The sequence below is a fragment of the Bufo gargarizans genome, chromosome 1 (genome assembly GCF_014858855.1).
Source record: "Bufo gargarizans isolate SCDJY-AF-19 chromosome 1, ASM1485885v1, whole genome shotgun sequence".
In the NCBI taxonomy this organism is placed as follows: Eukaryota; Metazoa; Chordata; class Amphibia; order Anura; family Bufonidae; genus Bufo; species Bufo gargarizans.
The window spans coordinates 316,795,724-316,818,824 of NC_058080.1; the positions used below are offsets into that span (position 1 = coordinate 316,795,724).

Below are 23,101 nucleotides of genomic sequence, written 5' to 3' on the forward strand. Positions count from 1 at the left end.
TAATGGGGTTCTCCCAATGGGGAAGGAATGGAATTTGGGATATTGGCCAGTTATACTCCCAGGGACTTCTAATGCAGTTTCAGCAGCTGTGTTCTGAGTTTGGCCTCCCCTCCACGCATTTCTATAAATACTTGCAGCTGAGGCACGCACTGGATGCGCAATCCAGGCTTTCCTCACTACAGTACACGACTAATTAGACGCTTGATGCTGTGGTGGCAACAGGGTCTGTTAAAGGAGCCATCTCAAAAGTCTGTTTTTCATTGCATGAGGACTACTTGAAAAAATGCCCGACTCCGAATTAAAGCAAAATGGGAAAAGGATGGGGGAACAATTGCTGACACCCAGTGGGAAGAAGTGCTTGCATTAACCCCAAATGTATCCCTTAGTGAAGCAGCTAGGCTATCGCAGCTGTTTATGCTACATAGAGTATATAAAACCCCGGTATTTCTCTATAAAATTGGATATAGGACTGACTTCTGCTGTCCAAAGTGTGGGGAGGCAGCGGCTGACTTATTTCACATGTTGTGGAGCTATGAGAACCTGAAAGTATACTGGCATGACGTTGTACAACTACTAAATAAAACCTACAGTGCAAACTTTCCGAAAATGTGTCTGCTTGGTATCTTTTTCCAGCCGCCTATTATTATAGGTATTAATAGAATGCTATACCAGGCACGTAAAACACTGGCAGCTAAGTGGATTCAGCTGCTTCCTCCAGTTATAGCAGAGTTTATTGCGAGGTTGAATGATTCCATTGGAAAGGGAGGTATATCTCAAACGAAATTGCCTTAAAAAATTTGAGTATTTGGGTCTTTGGATAGACAGATCCAGAGTAAGTAGTCCTTGGCTGGCTCTTAATAGAGGCATGGTACGCATTATGGGATAACATTGCTCAATGTGTTGGGTGAGTGGAGGCTATTGATGGAATGCCGCGGCTGCCCGTGGGGGGTGCTACCGCCTGTGTTTTCTCATTAACTGACAAAGAAATGTATGCTATTCTAGCCTGCTGCTATTTATGTACCGGTTATATTGGCTAAAGACTGTTATGTTTTCTGTCTCGGGGGTGGATTTGTTGTTGTTGTGGGATTGCACTCACTGTTTATTCTTTGACTAATTATGATTGAATTGTCTACACAATGTCTTTTTTGAATCCACATGACTTGTATCTTGTGATCTGAAGTGCACTTGTTTTGTACATGTTTTATAAAAAAAGAAAATCTTTTAGTCAATAAAAATAATCTGATAAAAAAAAAAAAAACACAAGAAACAGCACTCCCAAACCTTATGCATCAAATTGCCATCTGATTTACCAAAGGCGGTTACCATTGGCCCCGATTTCCTATGTTATAAAGCAGAATTGGCATTTTATAAGATCTATGAATAAGACAAAGCTGAAGTAGCCACTGCGCTTCACATAATGTCAGGCTGGGAGTGTGTTCTAAAACATTGATCCACCGTTCAGCACAAACGGAAAGCTGTAGACTTTACTACCATCATCCTTTCATAGCTTCTATCTTTGTGACTGCACAGAAATGTCAAATACTATGAGTTATCTGCTCTCGGCTTCTCATAAGCCAAGTACATGAGCAATGAAAGTATTCTTCTAGACCAGGCATCCTCAAACAGCGGCCCTCCAGCTGTTGTAAAACTACAATGCCCTGCTGTAGGCCAATACCTGTAGGCTGTTGGGGCATGCTGGGAGTTGTAGTTTTGAAACAGCTGGAGGGCCCCAGTTTGAAGATGCCTGTTCTAGACTGTTTAGACAAGCATCTGGTCCATGGTGTTATAATGTATGCATTTCTTTAGATGTTGATGTGATATTTATGACCTATGCGGAGAATAGGCCATCAACATCTAAAGAAATGCATACATTATAACACCATGGACCAGATGCTTGTCTAAACAGTCTAGAACAGGCATCCTCAAACTGGGGCCCTCTAGCTGTTTCAAAACTACAACTCCCAGCATGCCCCAACAGCCTACAGGTATTGGCCTACAGCAGGGCATTGTGGAAGTTGTAGTTTTGCAACAGCTGGAGGGCCCCAGTTTGAGGATGCCTGTTCTAGACTGTTTAGACAAGCATCTGGTCTATGGTGTTATAATGTATGCATTTCTTTTAGATGTTGCTGGCCTATTCTCCGCATAGGTAATCAATATCACATCAGTGGGGTTCCAACACTGGGCACCCCACTACTGATTAGGTATTTGCACCAGGCACATAGAAGCGTTTTGCTCCTGGCTATTTAGTGGCCACGCCAGCATGCTGCAGTTCAGCTACCATTCAGTGTCTGAAGAAACCTTGTTAGATTTTTTTTTTGCCATTCTTAATGTTTGCTTTCAGATGATATTGTTTGGCCAGGAGGTGAAGAGTCTCTACCAACCGATGCTCAAGATCTTATCACACGACTTTTGAGGCAGAATGCAATGGATCGACTTGGGACAGGTAATATTTATCTATACACAGTACATGTTTTGCATAGGTGTTCACGTGCGTTTTTATTTCTTAAAAGAACCAATTTCCAAATTGATGTACAAATATCTGCCACTGTAAAGAGAACGCTCTATGCAAGGAATTAGTTTTTTTTTATTATTGATAAATACAGGATGGGCTAGAAAAAAACAGAACATTTTCCTTTGTGTAGTTTGTACAAGATAATTGAATGATGTGCCCGTTTCAGGTTACTGACAAGCAGCTACCAGTTGTGCCCATCTTATCATGTTCAGGAACACCTTCTGCAATTTTCTTTTTATTGAAAAGCATATATGAAAATGCAATGCAAACAATATAAACAATCTAATATATAAAGCTGAGTTTGTGTGTGTAAGTCAGCTAAAGGAATCCGCACCGTCGCATTTACAATCACAAAATTTGGCATATAGGTACATCAGGTGTCGGGAAGGTTTTAGACCAGGTCTGAGCTCTCTAGTTCCTGAGAGATTCCCAAAAAATGCATTAGCCAATAGAAGCTCGCAGGTTCTCCAGCCTCCACATATAGTTTTACTCCAGGTTTCCATAACAACCCAGCCATTTTATCTTCACTGCTGTAGGAGAGCTTTAAGAAAATTTGTCACCAGGATAATCGCTATTGCAGTAAAGCCATAGCCTAATAGCACTTAGTACCTTATTTCAAGATGTGCCTTTGTTCCAGCAATAGATGGTTTTTATCCTCTGAAAATCCAGGAAGGAGCCCAGACACGCCCCCTGCCACAATGTGTCCACCCTCAAAAGACTTAAAACCCCGCCCCCAGGTCCTGCTTAGCCACTGCCCTTATCTGGTTAGGCCATGTCCCTCCCACTCCTGAGCCAACGGGGATTGAAAAAATAAAGGTAAAAATCTACTTCTGTCAGCTGCAGAGGTGGGAGGGAGGGTGACGCTCTCCCTGCAGCTCACACTTGGACAGCACAGTGCTGCTGTATTACAGTGAGCTGTTCAAAAGGACACAACCCCGATCCGGTCAGGCCACGGCCCCTCCCACTCCTCAGCCGACTGAGATTGAAAAAATGAAGTTAAAAATCCACTTCTAGGTCCCGCTAAGCCACGACCATATCTGGTTAGGCCACGCCCCCTCCACTCCTGAGCCAACAGGGATTGAAAAAATGAAGGTAAAAATCAACTTTTGTCAGCTGCAGAGGTGGGAGGGAGACAGGACTCCAGATGGCGACTAAAATGGTCGCCAATGCGACTTAGAACTGTTAAATGGCGACAAGACTTTGTAGTCTTGTCGCCATTTGCGCCTAGACCCTCCGCTCGCTGCTCTGCCTCTAAGGGAAAAAAAAGTCTTTCATCCAGCAGACAGACACACGCTGCAGACGTCTGCTGGGTGAAGGCCCGCCCCTCAGATTACCCGGCACAGAGGGTGGGCGTGGCTTGTGCTCCCGCTTCCAGCAGTCTGGCAAGTTTCTGGCGAGTTGAGTCTGCTGTGGAGCTGAGCTGCTGGAGACACTTCAACTAGGGCAGCACAGAGCTCCCGCGTGGGCCTCTGCTAATAACACTAGGCTTGCAGATTTATTAGTGTGTTTTATGGGACTGGGTCCCTATGAGGTCACAAGGAGAAGGCAGAGATCCATAAGAACAAGTGTAAGCGCCGGCTGTGCTGCTTTAACACCACAGTATGTCGGGGGGAATCCGCTGTCCTGGTCTGCATAGCACTGCCGGGGTCGCATAGCATTATATTGATTTATGATGCTATGTAACGCTTAGAGGTCTGGAATGTACTGGATAACACTGAGCTAATGCGGTCGGTGTTATCCAATACATTCCAGAACTGTAAGGGTTACATAGCATCATAAATCAATATAATGCTATGCGACCCCGGCAGTACAGAGCTCCAGCGCAATCCTATCAATGCACAGACTAGTAACCATTTCTGATCATAAATCGTATAATCTATTCCCCTTATTTCACAAGACCAGCATTCACTTCCACATAGGGAATAGCAATCGGATGTCAGCCTTCCCGTCAGTCCGTGTTACTGCTGGCAGAATGATGAAACAGTGGGACTCCCCCGGCCTAGGGGTTCGCACAGTAGTACCAAGGCACGCCAATTGATTGCCGCCTATACTGTGCACGTTCTAGAAAAAGGAGGGAAATGTCCGTGCACGGCTCCTTACGGTCACGTGGGTGATGGGCAGAGAGCCCTTAACTGCTCCTTTCTGTGCCAAAGACATGTGGTAGAGTTAAAAAGAGGGAAAATGGCACTGAAGCAGCCTATAAGGGGTGAAGCACAGGCTAGTTCAGCTGCAAGAGGAGGTCCCCTAGCTTTCCTACATCTCTGCTTGCTGGCAGTGAATGGAAACCTTTAAGGTTGACATTCACAGACTGAATGTCCATGTCAGGCCACAGTTACACAGTGAGCAGCACTAGAATATGGGTGATCTTTCCTCCCTCTGAGAGCAAAGGTTTTCATTCACTGATAGGCGAGCAGAGGGGTTGAGAATAAAGAGTAAAGCTCGTGAAGTATTATATTTTTTTCTGTTATATTTTTTCTTAATGTAAAAAAAAAGGAAAAAAAAAGCTGTATGCCCGCCCATCTCGTCTTGAGTGCCTGCCTCCATCACAGCCATCAGACGAATTCACGCGCCTGCGCCGTTCACTTCTGTCATCGGCGCAAGCGCAGTGAGTAAATGATACACTCCTGGTGCCGGATTCTTCACTGCGCCTGCGCCGACTACGTCACAGTGAGGAAGCCGGCATCAGGAGAGCGGCCTTCACTCACTGCGCCTGTGCCGAAGACAGAAGTGAATTCGTCCGATGGCTGTGATGGAGGCAGGCATTCAAGACTAGATGGGCGGGCATACAGTGTGAGTAGACCGAGCCTCTAGCTGCTGAAAAGACGCCCCCATAGCACCTAGAGTCTCATTTGCATAGGAATAAAAGTTAGTTTTTTAATGAAACGGCTCCACACAAAGGTCTAAGAATTGCATGGTTATGGAGATCAGACACTAGCAGATCGCTAGTGTCTGAAAGCTAATTTGGTCATACTGAAGTGGTAGAAAAATTACTCCTTAAAGGGTTTGGATACACTAATTTCTGGACCTCTGAGACTGGCAGGACCTTTGTCGGTGATCATACTTGCCTGATGCCCAGTGCGGGGTCCCGGCTCGTTTGCTCCCCAGCCTTTGTTGCTTGCCTTGAGTCCCTTCATGAAAACCTCCTATTTGACGGCGTTACAGCCAATGACTGACCACTGCTTCCCGTGCATTATGTTAAATGGTCATGTGATGCAAGGGGAGCAGATCTCCACTGTGGCCAGTGATTGTCTTGATGCCACTGCAGCCAAACGTTTTCATGGAGAAACCCAAGGCAAGCAGCGGAGGCCGGGAAGCGAATGAGCCGGGACCCAGCACCTAGGGATTACCAACGCGAATCTGACTAGTCTGACAGGTCATGGAAATGAGTGTACAACTTCTTAAACTGCGTGGGCTGTAGCTTAGAAAACCCCATGCTCCTAAGCATTCCTGCTATATTATATGTATTTTAAATTTGGCGATTAAAAATTTCATTTGGCTCCTAAATTTTTCAGGTTAGGAGCCAATGGCTCCTTGATATTTTTTTTAGTCTGTTATAAAGGTTTGTTAAGGGATGGGGGCTGTGGAGGTCACTGTTTTGGGGGCGGGGTACTGTAGATGTCACTGTTATAGTGGATAGTGTTGATATCTTTTAACGACACACACAAAGATTAAATGAAATGGATTAAATATACCTGAGCGAAGACGGGTCCTTCAGCTAGTATGAGGATAATTCTGAACATAAGTTATTTAACATAGAAGTAGTTGGCTTCTCACAATCTGACTACAGCAAGGGCGGTGAAGTCTTTGTGTATCATAGGATATAACCAGTTGTATAATAGTGCAATAATGAGACAATCATGAAAGTCTAGCCACAGTAAAGTTGCTTGCCCTTCCCGTAAATAGAATTTAGCTTGTAATAGGAGAAGAAGATAAGATGAGATAAAAACAGAAGTAAACCAAACCAAAGAAGAGGGGTAAGACGAGGGAGGGGGGAGGAGAGGGTTACAGGTATTAAGGGGGGGGTTAGAACCTGAGAACACTCTCTTACTTCTGAGACTACATGTACAATATGGAAAGGTATATTATTAGCATAAAACAGAAAATAGTACAAGGAAAGAGTATAATAATGTCCCACTAATAAGACCAGCCTGCGTAAATTATTAAATCAAAGGATTAAGAAGAGGTTAGGGGGCGTGGCCAGAAGCAAGTGAGAGGAGCTCTGTGGCTGGGACCACAAATCCTGGCAGATCCGTGACCATTCGAGCCTGACAGACATCCTGACCCAGCCCTGCAGCATATAGCACTCAGCGCTGTGCGAACTTACCGGGCAGAGGAGACACACCAGAAGCCGCTCCGGGAACCGGAGCAAGAGAGCCACGTGTGGGTGCAGGCCGGAGGACTGGCAGTAAGATCTGACACTCCGGACCCGGTGAGGCATACGGGGACAAGAGCTGTAGGCAATGGGCGCAATACATGACGTCTTTCCCGCCAGTTGGCCATCTTGTCGGCACCTCCGCAGCGCCAGGGATGGGGAAAGAAGCCCAGACAGATTCAGAACACCGCAGCGGCACATACAGCAATAGCCCTGATCACCCAGCAGCCTAAATACAGCCTCCTGTATAAACGGCTGAAGAAAGCAGGACCAAACTGCCTGACTTCATAAGCAAACCACTGTTGTGTATACAAAGGTACCAGACATCTCTGAAGAATATAAACATGGAGTCTGCTACCAAAATCATTGCATATATACAGCACGCTATACCTTTTAGAGCCCTGACTATCGCAGAACTATGTACTATTCTGCTATAACAATGGGGCCACAAAAAAACATAGAGCGCCACTGAAAAATTGTGAGAAATTGGTAGACAACCAGAAGACTGGGTCGCGGTCGCCATTACCGCAACAGAATATGCAAACTAGAGCAAGTACAGCGTCCGAAATACCGACCCAAGTAACTTCTCAGGAGGAAGATTATGACTAACCCACTCGAACAAGTAACCTCACAGGAAAATTTAAGACAAAATAGATCTGGGACTACTGCACCAAGACCTGCATAATCTGCGAGAAAGGGTCTAACACACTGAAGAACGCATATCCCACATAGAGAACTCCACCGCCACTGTTCCTAGAGCCATCTCTGATCTTAATACCAAAGCGGGGCAAAGGAAGCAGAAAGCAGACGAAAATAGGCTCTGTTGAAACAACATCAGACTCATCGCATTGCCTGAAAGAGCTGAAGGCTGGGCGCCAGGTGAGTTTATAGAAAATTGGATAAAGGAACTTTTTCCAGGTGCAAATTTCTCCTCAGCCTACGCAGTAGAATGGGCCCACAGAGTACCAACAAAACCTTCTCCACCGGGAGCACCACCTCTCCCCATGCTTGCAAGGTTCCTCAACTGCAAAGACAGGGACAGGATATTGGCTCTAGCTAAAGGCGACAAGAAATCAAGTATGACCACGCCAGAGTCTCCATCTTCCCAGATTTTTCCATGGAACTGCAGAAACAACGTGCCACCTTCACTGATGTCAAGAGACGTCAGAGAGAAGCTAACATCCCGTACTCTATGGGCTATCCTTCTAAACTCAGAGTGGTGTACAGTGACAGAGCGGTCTTCTTTACTTCCCGTGGAGAAGCTTCCGAATGGCTTGCGGCGACTATCTCCAAGATGCTGAGACTCCTGTTACATCTAGAGAATGGTCACCTGACGACACCAGCAACTGGTTTGCTTTCACTGAGACATATGCTATTTGTAATTCCTCCGTAATTTCTTCGTTACATTTTGCCTCACTCTCGCTAATGATTTAGGGCCTTGTTATATATAATGGATACATCAGTTCTGTGGCCGCAGCCCGCATGTCTCTGCCAACTGACATCGTAGGTTGGTTCATCCCGGTTTTACTGGCCTACGGTCTGAAATAAGAAATTATTACAGACCTAACACTCAGACAACATAACGTTAGGGAACCCAGATTGTTCGCAATTTTAGTTTCTTCGGTTCTGCAATAATTATGTTCTGTTCCATGCTTGCAGTTATTCATGTAGCAATGTTGCACGCCAATACATCCACTGCACTTGACTTCACTTCTGATCATATATACCTGCCTGAATCCATGGCTGAGCTAAAAATACTTTCATGGAATGTTAGGGGTTTGGGGACACCACAAAACAGATCTATTGTGCTCGTTTTTTATCACACTCTAATCCACAGATTTTGTGTCTTCAAGAGACGCATCTTATCTTAACACCTCTCGTGTATTAAAGAAACCCTGGGTTCAATGGGCCGCGCACTCATACCATACCACTTCTTCACGAGGTATGTCCTTGTTAGTACACAAACAATTGTGTCGGGAGGTGAAAGGCCTAGTCATTGATTCAGAAGGCAAATATGTCTTTGTTCACTCTCTAATTGACAATGTACAATATACATTAATAGTGATTTATAACCCACCCCCACCCAGACTCTATGCAAGTTCTTCACCTGGCTGCTACATTCGCGGCCACCTATCCACAAGCTAGAGTAATCTGCATAGGAGAGCTAAACATGACGTTAGACCCCTCTCTTGACTGCTTTTTGGGCAAGCCGGACCCAATAAACACAGGGACTCCCTCAAGACTTAATAGGTTTCTGACTGAATTTAGATGGTTGGACCTCTGGAGAGCTAAATATCCCACAGACAAGGTATGCTCCTGCCACAGTGGTGGACACAACTCTTTTAACCAGAATATATTATATGTTGGGTAACGAGTTACTGATGTTAAATCTTCGTGCAATAACATACCTACTCAGGGGCATATCAGATCACTCACCGATACTGGGCACTCTGATGCAGGGCACGCTATCAATAATGTATAGGATGAATATACATGCATTCTGGCTGAACCTCTTGGGATCAGCAGATGGCATCCCTTACAAGCTACGAGAGTTTCTGAAAATACACGCAAACAAACCTAAGCTAGGACTGGTGTGGGGCACCTTTAAAGGCTTTTCTTTGAGGGTCCTTACACTCCAGCATATGCTTTATAAAAAAAGGCACCAAACGTTCGGAGGCGGAGCTGGAAACCCAGTGTACTACACTGGAACAGCAATATATTAATCACCCGACAGACATCAACAGAAACGCATGGCTCGAAGCGGACGACAATATTTAGCAACACTTAAGGACAAGGCTGATAGGAAATTATTTTTCATGAGACAGACAGCGTTTGAACTGGGAAATCAGTCAGCTAAACTACTGGCTTAATTAGTCTGCCATAATTCACCCTCCTCAACGATTTTAGCAGTTAGAGACCCCGCAGGACAATTACACAACACGCAAGAGGCGATTCTCCGCACCTTTACACGCTTCTACCAAGATTTATACAGATCTAGCATAACAGAAACTGAAGCAGAGATAGCTGCGTATTTAGAGGGCATATCCCTACCTACTCTTACTACAACACAACGTACCCAACTAGACCAACCAATTAGCTTAGAACAAATAACACAAGCAATATCAGACCTTAATAATGGGAATTCCCCAGCCCAGATGGGCTCCCCAAAGAAGTGTATGCTAAATATGTGGAGGTACTAGCTCCTCAACTGTTATCCGCCCTCCAATTCGCCTTGGAAAGGGGACATTTGCCCGAGACTTTTATGGAAGGCTCCCTTAGAGGGTGGCTTATTTAGACCCATAGCATTATTAAATGTAGACTACAAAATACTGACCAGAATTCTGGCCACTCGTTTAAATCCGGTAATCCTATCATTGGTTTATCCAGACAAGACAGGATTCATGCCAGGGAAATCCATCACTGAGCACATCAGGCGGGTCCAGGTAGTTACGCAGGTGGGGTTCTCCTTAAATGAGGATTGGGCCCTGGCTTCATTGGACGCTGCCAAGGCATTCGATTCTATAGAATGGGCCTAGCTGATAAACTGCCTGAAAGAGTTTGGATTTAGCCCACAATTTCTCAAATGGATTACTCTCCCTCCTGTACAGCAGCCCTGTCAATAGGCTATTGATAAATGGAGAGCTATCTGAAAACTTTCCTCTTCATAGAGGTACGAGACAGGGCTGCCCTCTGTCACCACCACACCACTTGTTTGCACTGGCAGTTGAGTTTTTGGCAATTAGGGTGAGGAGAAGCAGCAATATAACCGGGGTGACCATGGGAGAAAGAAGTCCATATAGGACTATATGCAGATGACAGGATTTTATATTTATCATCACCTGACACTTCCCTTAAAAATGCAGTGGCTTTGAATGAATTTGGGGAGTTTTCGGTCCTACCAATTAATTGGGAGAAATCAGTTTACATGCCTCTAGGCAAGACAGGTTGGACAGGTTCCTCCCATGTGGAAAGACTAAAGCCTCATTCACACGTCAGTGTTTTGGTCAGCGATTTTCATCAGTGATTGTGAGCCAAAACCAGGATTGGAGCCTCCACAGACATAAGGTATGAGGGAAAGATCTGCAACTGTTCTGTGTTTAGAGCCACACCTAATTTTGGCTCACAATCACTGACCAAACACTGACTTTGTGAATAAGGCATAAAGGTGGTAGATACCTTCAAGTATCTAGGGGTAAATATTACTAAAAGATATACTCAGGCCCTGTCACTCAATATTTACCCCTTGAAGGACCATATAAGCTCCAAAATTGGAAAACATTACCTATCTCGGCAGGACGTATTAATCTAATTAAAATGATTATACTTCCTAAGGTGTTATATGCCTTCCAACACTCAGAGGTACCTATACCTAAATTGATATTTAGAGAAATGGACTCCTTGACTAGAGTTTTTATATGTGGACGATCACGTGCTAAACGAAGTCTAGAAACATTAAAATGACCAAAAACAGAAGGCGGTATGGCTTTACCAGATTACTATATATTAGGGCTGCACGATATGGAAATTTTGTGCGATTGCAATTAGGGCCCTAAAAATTGCGATAACTGTATGCGATGCGATATTTTAAGGGAATTGTGCTAGAGGTCTATTTGCTTGCATTTTCAAGGCAAAAGCACACACAAATTACTGATAATGCAGAAATGTAGTTATGCTTAAGGCCTCTTTCACACTTGCGTTGTCCGGATCCGGCGTGTACTCCACTTGCCGGAATTACACGCCGGATACAGAAAAACGCAAGTGAACTGAAAGCATTTGAAGACGGATCCGTCTTCAAAATGCTTTCAGTGTTACTATGGCAGCCAGGACGCTATTAAAGTCCTGGTTGCCATAGTAGTAGTGGGGAGTGGGGGAGCAGTATACTTACAGTCCGTGCGGCTCCCGGGGTGCTCCAGAATGACGCCAGAGCGCCCCATGCGCATGGATGATGTGCCATGCGATCACGTGATCCATGCGCTTGGGGCGCCCTGACGTCACTCTGGAGCGCCCCGGGAGCCGCACGGACGGTAAGTATGCTGCTCCCCCGCACCCCACTACACTTTACCATGGCTGCCAGGACTTTAGCGTCCCGGCAGCCATGGTAACCATTCAGAAAAAGCTAAACGTCGGATCCGGCAATGCGCCGAAACGACGTTTAGCTTAAGGCCGGATCCGGATCAATGCCTTTCAATGGGCATTAATTCCGGATCCGGTCTTGTGGCAAGTGTTCAGGATTTTTGGCTGGAGCAAAAAGCGCAGCATGCTGCGGTATTTTCTCTGGCCAAAAAATGTTCCGTTCCGGAACTGAAGACATCCTGATGCATCCTGAACGGATTTCTCTCCATTCAGAATGCATTGGGATAATCCTGATCAGGATTCTTCCGGCATAGAGCCCCGACGACGGAACTCTATGCCGGAAGAAAAGAACGCAAGTGTGAAAGAGCCCTAACTCAAGAACTGAAATGCACACTGTTTTTCAAAATAAAACATCTTTTTACTAAATTAAATAACATATTTGCATTACTGCAAAAGTACAAAATACAAAACTTGCCATTTTCTTAATAGCACTGCACAGAATAGATAAATAAAATAGAATAAATTAAAAGAACATTTGCTCATTAAAATAACGACTTGCCTCCAGCCCCTCCTCCCTCTCCGCACTGTAACTGATGTATCGCCGGCCGCGCTGTGCAGCATAGCGGCCGGCGATACATCCGTGTAAACCACATAAAAAGTCAACCATCGCTTAATAAGGCGCACTGCCGTTTTCCCCCCCACTTGGGGGGGGGGGGGGGAGAGTTTGTCTTATAAAACGAAAAATATTGTAATATAATTGCAGCATTTTTGGGTCGGCCAATTGGTGATTGCGATATGGCGATTAATTGCGATTGCTTTGGCGATATATTGTGCAGGCCTACTATATATATTATTAAGCAGGTCAGCTGAGACTTATTAGAACTTTGTATATTGCAGAGGACCTCCCCACTTAAGAATACTTTTTAAAGCGTTTCCTAAACTCTTATTGAATATGGTCAGTCTTGGAAATTCCTCCTAAGTTCCAGAGACCGCTGCATAGGCTGGCACAAACGATCTGGAAAGAAGCGAAATTACTGACCCAGTTCACAGGGGTTGTCTCAGATATACCCCTATTGACCAATCAATCGCTGCCACAGATACAAGTAGTCATGGGGGCTGAAAGATGGCAGGCGACAGAGGTTAAAACTCTCAGAGAGATATATGATCAGGGAGTATTAATGATGTTTGAAACACTGTCTCAGAAGTATAATATTCCTCGCACTCACTTCTTTTCATATTTACAACTTAGGTCGGCCATACAGACCGCATTACCGAGCACCAACACCACGATCTCTAAATATCCACTAATAGGGGTTGTTAAAACCCAGGGTCCCAGAGGACTAGTGTCAGCCATTTATTCCCATTTAGTACAAGCAAAGGTCAAGAAAGACCCTCTCAAGGTAATAGATAAATGGAGAAAATTATTCCCACACTCACAAAAGAATCCATAACAGATTTATTGGAATCACATTTACAGGTATCGCCAGCAGTTAATAATCAAATTATACAACTGTACATTATTCACCAAACATATTTAACGCCAACTAGGCTCCACATCGTGGGCATGCTGTGGATGATACGCTACCCATTATGTAGATAACTAGAAGCAGACTTCTGGCACATGATATGGAGTTGCAGTCCTATTGCCACATTCTGGAGGGAGGTGACTGCATTTCTCTCCAATTTGTTGCCGGTTCAGATAAATTGCACTCCTGAGATTTGCCTGCTGGGACTTATGAACGAAGATAACTGGGATCACTACATGACAATATTTTTGAGAGAGTAATTATTTATGGCGCATAAATGTATTGCCTTGAGATGGTATGACCCCAACACACCGACCCTATCCATGTGGAAACACATAAATCAAATGATACCATATTTAGTGCTGGTGTTTAAAAACCGGAACAAACCTCAAAAATTTGCAAAGGTCTGGCGCTTGTGGTGCACCTCTCCACACATGTTGTACTCGAGACTGCGACAGGCACTGTCCACAGCCCAGCGATCCTTGGATCGGTTGGTTTAGTGGCGTCACAGGAATGTTTTGTACAAACCTCCAACAAAAGATAGGGAATGTTACAGCAGTGCAGTGGATAATTGGAATACTTACACAAAATGCACTTGTTATACCCATTTTTGTTATGACATGCAACACGATTGTAAGATGTTGGTATTTATTTATTTTGTGTCAATAAGAAAAAAAAAAAAAAAAGTTAGACTAACAAAGGAGTCACAGGTAAGGAATTGAATCCAGGGGCCCACACCTTTGAAAATTTAGACTGTGTATGTTAGAACTTGCTAATTCTTTAATGCAGTATAGTTGGTCAACATTGAAGAGCCATTGAGAAATAGAGGGGCATTGTGTGGATCTCCACAGAGGTGGAATGAGGATTTTGGCAGCTGCTATTAAGAAAGAATGGAGGACTCTGTACAGCACACCTCGAGAGTCATCCGACCAATTGAGAAAAATCTGAGGTGTTCAGTCCACTATGGAACAAGTTTATCACAAGCCCACCATGTATGTCCTTCTCTCCCTTCCATTCTCTCCTTTCCATGCATGAGGATGGACATGAGCATGTCTATATATGTATGCAATGGCAGAATTAGGAATGTCAAATCCTAAATATCTTTCCTTCTTTTTCACTGTTGCCAAACACAAGGATTTGTTGCCAAACACAGGGATTTACCTACAACCCATCTATTTGTGACCTGCAGCTTAGCGATTGCCTTCTGCAGCTTCCTGCAGGCCAATGACACCAGTGACATCACAACTTTACGTTTTGTGGCCTGCACCAGTCTTCTCAAACCTCAAACAGTGATCGGCGGGAGTCCCAGGTGTCAGACCCCCCCCCGATCAGATGTTGATGACCTATCCATCAGTAAGAGAAAAAGGCAGATAACCCTTTTAAGTTTGACTTGCACAACCGACACTCTGTATGGTGAAAGTATTTCATGTCTGCATATTGTTCTTTTATGTGCCTGCTGGTAGAATTTTTACACACCAAACCATATATACATGAAATGAACAGGTCTGGTAATTGACCAGTAGTACTGTCTATATGTTTTTTGACTTAGCCTGTGTATACTTCAGCCTCTACTGTCTCAGCTCTTTGAATAGAATTTGGCAGACCCTGTTAAGGACCTTGAGGTTGAAAAATTATGCAAACATTAAAACTAATGAAAATCCCCAGGCCCAGATGGAACACCAAACTTAACAAAAGCTTTCAACAGAGCTATTGAAACAGGAGAATTTACAAAAGAAAAGTTATGCGCAAATATAATTCTCTACCTAAGCCCGGAAAAGACCCCGATTGTCCAGCCAATCTACGCCCTATATCCCTGCTCAATGAAGATATAAAAATATTTGCCAAATTACTGGCATCAAGACAAAACAATATCTTATCGGACTTGATAAATCAGGACCAAGTTGGTTTCACAGTAGAGACGAGCACAAGACGGAACCAGAAGGGTCCTTAATCTGATTACTAGAGCCGAGACAAAAAAAAAGCACCTTCTCTGCTCCTCTCCCTGGATGCAGAGAAGGCATTTGACAGGGTAAATTGGCAATATATGAAAGAGGTTTTACTAAAATTCGAGTTTCCGACCTCCTTTATCAAATCGATACTTTCAATGTATACTGCACCTTCAGCGAGGGTCCTATGCAATTATGTATTTTCAGAACCATTCGATATAACAAACGGCACCAGACAGGGATGCCCTTTGTCACCCCTGCTGTTTGCGCTAATTCTAGAACCCTTGGCTGAACACCATCAGATAAAATGAAAACCTCAAAGGCATAATTTCTGCAGGATATGATAACAAAATCAATCTGTTCGCAGATGATGTGCTAATGATACTCACAAACCCGGAACAGTCCTTGATTAGCCTTCAGCAAGAAATAGATAAAGTTAGTAAAATATCCTATGACAAAGTATCAAAATCCCACATATATGGAATCAATATTCCAGAAAACACCAAAAATGATTTAAAACAAAGATATCCATACGCGTGGAATGAACACTCTATTACATACTTGGGAGTAGAATTAGCAAGTAATAGCAAAAAGATTATTACTGAAAGTTTCCCAAAATTATACATAAAAATGAAAAAAGAAAGACAATCTCCCAAAAAATAACTGCGTTCAGACGACTAACTCTATACAAGATGTTTCTTCTTCCCAAATTGTCTTATTATCTTAGGGTATTACCAATACAAATCCCCAAAACTCACCTACTCAAATTCCAAAGCCAAATGTCACAGTTCATATGGAACAGAGAAAAACCTAGAATTGCTGCATACATACATCCTTCAAAACAAATTGAGCAATGGCGGCATCTCGCTTCCAAATATATTAGCATATTATAAAGCTAACCTGCTACAGCAGTCAATGGAGTGGTTTAAACCTGTAGAACGCCAAAATAGAAATGGAAATAAATGGAATAAAGGACTAGACTCATAACTATGAATAGTGATAGATCTAGCTGTATTGTACATTCTCTCACCCCCACTGCAAAAGCAGCCATAGAGGTCTTGGAAACAAATGAATTTACACATATTGATCAAAGACCAAAAAAAATACATAAAATACTTTTAATATCACTACAAGCTTTCACTGGATTAAACTCACTAGTTAACTGGTCAAACAAGGAATAAACTACCTGCAGGATATCATAGATAATGAGAAAATGCGTTTCGTTTCAAAACCCTAGATAATCAATATAATCTGACCGCGGGGGAAAAACAGCCTACAAAAAAAAACCTCCAAACATCTCACTAAATACCATACACAGGAAATTTGGCTCCCTAACGCTATCTCCGATACAATTTCCAATGTATATCCAAATAAGGTGAACACAAAAAAATAATTATATGAAATTCTAAACAATAACACTCAATTCTACATACTCAACTCGCACAATAAATGGGAAAAAGATCTAGGAAAAACATTCCAACCTAATGAATGGATAAACGCGCATAATATTTTACGCAAAGCGACATCATGCATTTCCCACAGAGAGCAAGCATAAAAAATGCACACAAAATGGTACTATACACCAAAAAAACGACATGATTTTTACCCAGAAAATTCCAATAAATGTTGGAGAGAATGTGGTGGGGTAGGAACAATGAAACATTTTCTGGTCGTGCCCTAAACTAAATAAATTAGGGAACGACTCATACACCTACTGACAGGGAAAAGAAAAATCCTCACACTGGAACTACTGTTGTTAAACTTAGGACTTGAAAAACTACCCCAGGAATGGAGATTTTCTATTTGCCATATTGCAATTGCTACGAGAATATCTATAGCTAAACTTAGGAAATCGGCTAAGATCCCAGAGATCTCAATAATAATAGACATGGTATCAAACAATTATATTTCCGAACAAGCATTTGCATGGCAAACTGGACGAGACATAAATGTCTAAAGGGATGGAACTGCTGGCTAACTCCCTTCCCCAGAAAAACCTAATCACTTATACCTAAACACACATACTCAAGACTCAAAACATTACATGGTAACATAGATCCTTACCAATCCTGTTTGAAGCCGAGGAAGAACATTCATCAATTATGTTCTAATATGTGTTAATTTGAACAATGAGATATTTTAAGTATTCTTTTATACCCTACAATAAAATAACATTTATTAGTTTATTATACCACCTCTGTGAAGTTCATAGCAGAGACTAGTTTATGTTTTAGACTTATTTTAAAACTACAACGACCGGAAAACTAGATGTTGATAATGCTGTAACATTTATGGTATTTTCTTTTTTCTTTATAACTTTTCTTCTTTTATTTAGATAACTTTTTGTTTATTAAAGAAGATTATACTTCCTATGCAAATTAATGTACATTCTCTGTAACAATATTACTTTAACCACTTCAACCCCGCTAGCTAAAACCCCCTTAATGACCAGGCCACTTTTTACACTTCTGCACTACACTCCTTTCACCGTTTATCGCTCGGTCATGCAACTTACCACCCAAATGAATTTTACCTCCTTTTCTTCTCACTAATAGAGCTTTCATTTGGTGGTATTTTATTGCTGCTGACATTTTTACTTTTTTTGTTATTAATCGAAATTTTACGATTTTTTTGCAAAAAATAACATTTTTCACTTTCAGCTGTAAAATTTTGCAAAAAAAACGACATCCATATATACATTTTTCACTAAATTTATTGTTCTACATGTCTTTGATAAAAAAAAAAATGGTTTGGGTAAAAGTTACAGCGTTTACACACACTGGTACAAAAATGTGAATTTCCGCTTTTTGAAGCAGCTCTGACTTTCTGAGCACCTGTCATGTTTCCTGAGGTTCTACAATGCCTAGACAGTAGAAAAACCCCACAAATGACCCCATTTCGGAAAGTAGACACCCTAAGGTATTCGCTGATGGGCATAGTGAGTTCATAGAACTTTTTTTATTTTTTGTCACAAGTTAGCGGAAAATGATGATTTTTATTTTAATTTTTTTTTCTTACAAAGTCTCATATTCCACTAACTTGCGATAAAAAATTCTAGGAACTCGCCATGCCCCTCACGGAATACCTTGGGGTGTCTTCTTTCCAAAATGGGGTCACTTGTGGGGTAGTTATACTGCCCTGGCAATTTAGGGGCCCAAATGTGTGAGAAGTACTTTGCAATCAAAATGTGTAAAAAATGGCCTGCGAAATCCGAAAGGTGCACTTTGGAATATGTGCCCCTTTGCCCACCTTGGCTGCAAAAAAGTGTCACACATCTGGTATCGCCGTACTCATGAGAAGTTGGGGAATGTGTTTTGGGGTGTCATTTTACATATACCCATGCTGGGCGAGAGAAATATCTTGGCAAAAGACAACTTTTCCCTTTTTTTTATACAAAGTTGGCATTTGACCAAGATATTTTTCTCACCCAGCATGGGTATATGTAAAATGACACCCCAAAACACATTCCCCAACTTCTCCTGAGTACGGCGATACCAAATGTGTGACAATTTTTTGCAGCCTAGATGCGCAAAGGTGCTCAAATTCCTTTTAGGAGGGCATTTTTAGACATTTGGATCCCAGACTTCTTCTCACACTTTCGGGCCCCTAAAAAGCCAGGGCAGTATAAATACATGTGACCCCACTTTGGAAAGAAGACACCCCAAGGTATTCAATGAGGGGCCTGGCGAGTTCATAGAATTTTTATTTTTTTTGCATAAGTTAGCGGAAATTGATTTTTTATTTTATTTTTTTCTCACAAAGTCTCACTTTCCGCTAACTTAGGACAAAAATTTCAATCTTTCATGGACTCAATATGCCCCTCAGCGAATACCTTGGGGTGTTTTCTTTCCGAAATGGGGTCACATGTGGGGTATTTATACTGCCCTGGCTTTTTAGGGGCCCTAAAGCGTGAGAAGAAGTCTGGAATATAAATGTCTAAAAATGTTTACGCATTTGGATTCCGTGAGGGGTATGGTGAGTTCATGTGAGATTTTATTTTTTGACACAAGTTAGTGGAATATGAGACTTAGTAAGAAAAAACAAACAAAAAAAAATATATATATTTCCGCTAACTTGGGCCAAAAAAATGTCTGAATGGAGCCTTACAGGGGGGGTGATCAATGACAGGGGGGTGATCACCCATATAGACTCCCTGATCACCCCCCTGTCATTGATCACCCCCCTGGTAAGGCTCAATTCAGACGTCCGTATGATTTTTACGGATCCATGGATACATGGATCGGATCCGCAAAACACATGCGGACATCTGAATGGAGCCTTACAGGGGGGTGATCAATGACAGGGGGTGATCAGGGAGTGTATATGGGTGATCACCCCTCTGTCATTGATCACCCCCCTGTAAGGCTCCATTCAGACGTCCGCATGTGTTTTGCGGATCCGATCCATGGATCCGTAAAAATCATACGGAGGTCTAAATGGAGCCTTACAGGGGGGTGATCAATGACAGGGGGGTGATCACCCATATAGACTCCCTGATCACCCCCCTGTCATTGATCACCCCCCTGGTAAGGCTCAATTCAGACGTCCGTATGATTTTTACGGATCCATGGATACATGGATCGGATCCGCAAAACACATGCGGACATCTGAATGGAGCCTTACAGGGGGGTGATCAATGACAGGGGGTGATCAGGGAGTGTATATGGGTGATCACCCCCCTGTCATTGATCACCCCCCTGTAAGGCTCCATTCAGACGTCCGTATGATCTTTACGGATCCATGGATACATGGATCGGATCCGCAAAACACATGCGGACGTCTGAATGGAGCCTTACAGGGGGGTGATCAATGACAGGGGGTGATCAGGGAGTGTATATGGGTGATCACCCCCCTGTCATTGATCACCCCCCTGTAAGGCTCCATTCAGACGTCCATATGATCTTTACGGATCCATGGATACATGGATCGGATCCGCAAAACACATGCGGACGTCTGAATGGAGCCTTACAGGGGGGTGATCAATGACAGGGGGTGATCAGGGAGTGTATATGGGTGATCACCCCTCTGTCATTGATCACTCCCCTGTAAGGCTCCATTCAGACGTCCGCATGTGTTTTGCGGATCCGATCCATGTATCCATAGATCCGTAAAAATCATACGGACGTCTGAATGGAGCCTTACAGGGGGGTGATCAATGACGGGGGGTGATCAGGGAATCTATATGGGTGATCACCCGCCTGTCATTGATCACCCCCCTGTAAGGCTCCATTCAGACGTCCGTATGTGTTTTGCGGATTCGATCCATGTATCCGTGGATCCGTAAAAATCATACGGACGTCTGAACGGAGCCTGACAGGGGGGTGATCAATGACAGGGGGGTGATCAATGACAGGGGGGTGATCAGGGAGTTTATATGGGGTGATCATGGGTGATCAGGGGTTCATAAGGGGTTAATAAGTGACTGGGGACGGGGGGTGTAGTGTAGTGTGGTGCGACTTTACTGAGCTACCTGTGTCCTCTGGTGGTCGATCCTAACAAAAGGGACCACCAGAGGACCAGGTAGCAGGTATATTAGACGCGGTTATCAAAACAGCGTCTAATATACCTGTTAGGGGTTAAAAAAAATCACATCTCCAGCCTGCCAGCGAACGATCGCCGCTGACAGGCTGGAGATCCACTCGCTTACCTTCTGTTCCTGTGAGCGCGCGCGCCTGTGTGCGCGCGTTCACAGGAAATCTCGGCCCTCGCGAGATGACGCGTATATGCGTCACTCTGCGCAGGGCTGCCGCCTCCGGACCGCACATCTGCGTTAGGCGGTCCGGAGGCGGTTAAAGGTACACTGACAGGTCTTCTGAGGATAATTAGCTCTTTATATGCCCCCCTAGGTCTTTTATAATAAGTTCCCAATTCATATAAGTATTATACCTGTGCGTATTGTTAAATGTGAAAAATCATCTTTATAATCACCTCTCCTTTCTGCCCAAGGGGCGTTCTTTGTGCCGCATTTGTGCCCAGCCCGCGCCCCAACTGCCGGGGGATCTCCGAATGTCAGGGACAGGAAAATAACGCCCAGCGAAGTGAATACTAATGAGATGGGCGTGTCTAAGGATCCGGCAGTTGGGGCGCGGGCTGGGCACAAAACTACATTTCTCTAAAATATAACTTATAGTTTATAAAATAGTGTCTTTACACACTACACGCATATTATGCAGATAGGCCGACTTGCGTCCACAGTCAGTGCCACTGTTATTTTGCCTGCTGCTGCCCACCTCATTTTCCAATTCCCTGCACCACTGAATGAAAATCACAAGACCTTGTTGTTGTGATTCAAATAAAGCTGTTTCATTAAAATGGTAGCAGGGGGAGAGATGACACTCAGCACTTTGAGGTCTGAACCAAGCAGAGCCTGAGATTCAGCAAGTGTATGGATTAGGTGCAGCCCCCGCACCACTCTTGGCCACACTCTCAGAACCTGGAAGTACTTTTTCTCTACCTCAAGCAAGTACTGCACCCCAGATGTTGTACCCAGAATATTGAGCACAGTATCATTGACGTATGAATCATCTGGGCTTATGGGAGCTGTGTGGCATGAAGGATAACCGTAAACTCAAATGCATATGCAATGCCACTACATGAAGCACTGTTGGTGGCCAATTCTGTGGGCAGCTCAAAATGACAATGAAGCTGTGGAGCCATCTTAAGATGAGAATATTTTCTGTAATGACTTGTAACAGGAAATCTGTAAGTTGAGCTGTTAAAGAATATATTGAAACATGTTATGAGACCACCCCTGAAAATATGTTTTAGTACATAATTGTTCATAATTTCTTCAAAAATAGCAGCTTACGTATGTATTACAGTTCTGACTTGTTATTTCACATGTTATGTATATCGATGCAGGAGGGGCACAAGAGGTAAAGCAACATGTCTTCTTCCGCTCCTTGGATTGGAATGGGCTTTTGAGACATAAAGCAGAGTTTGTGCCACAACTGGAGGCTGATGATGACACCAGTTATTTTGACAGTAAGGGAATATTGAGAGTGTATTGCATTTGCTTTTTATTTTTTGCTATTTTGCATATTTGTTTACATAGTCCTTCTTCTCTTTTTATTGTTTGATAAATCTCTCTTCTCTTTTGTCCTCAGCACGTTCAGAACGTTATCATCATTTGGCTTCCGAAGATGACGATGAGACCAATGATGAGGAATCGTCTGTGGAAATTCGTCAGTTTTCTTCTTGTTCACATCGATTCAGCAAGGTCTGGATTGATTTTCTTTTTTTCTTTATTTCCCCCCCCCCCCCCCCCCCTTATTTATCTAAAATATATAAAATGTAGATAGCTTGTTCTGTGGTGATGGCTGTTTTTTTGTTTAGTACCCTTTCTGGATTTTACAAGTAGGTTGTCTGTATAGAATAAGTGTGGAGGAGACATGTTGGTCAAAAGGTCACATTTTTCAATCATATATTTTTTTTTTTTTAGGTTTACGGTAGCTCTGAACATCTTGCTGCACAACTAAATCTCAGCTTCTCCTCTACTGAGAGAAGCCATAGTGATGAGAAAGAAGACCGGAGTGAGAAGTGGGAGAAAGTCTTGTCTAGAGATGATGAAAAAAGCCTACTCACTTCAGAAACCAGGTGAGACAGAACACATTTAAGGAGAAAACCTTTTTTTTTTCTTTTTTTTTTCTTTTTTTTTTATTATTTTTTTATT

At 43.2% G+C, this 23,101-nt stretch overlaps 1 protein-coding gene across 1 annotated transcript in view; it reads left to right on the forward strand.

The window, feature by feature from the left end:
• Positions 1-23,101, forward strand: part of MAST3 (microtubule associated serine/threonine kinase 3) — a 132,742-nt gene that overhangs the window by 87,688 nt on the left and 21,953 nt on the right. Inside the window, exons 11-14 of the mRNA XM_044278494.1 lie at positions 2,342-2,443; positions 22,291-22,413; positions 22,536-22,648; positions 22,871-23,025. Of these exons, the coding sequence (XP_044134429.1) occupies positions 2,342-2,443; positions 22,291-22,413; positions 22,536-22,648; positions 22,871-23,025 (493 nt within the window). The remainder of the gene's footprint in view (positions 1-2,341; positions 2,444-22,290; positions 22,414-22,535; positions 22,649-22,870; positions 23,026-23,101) is intronic.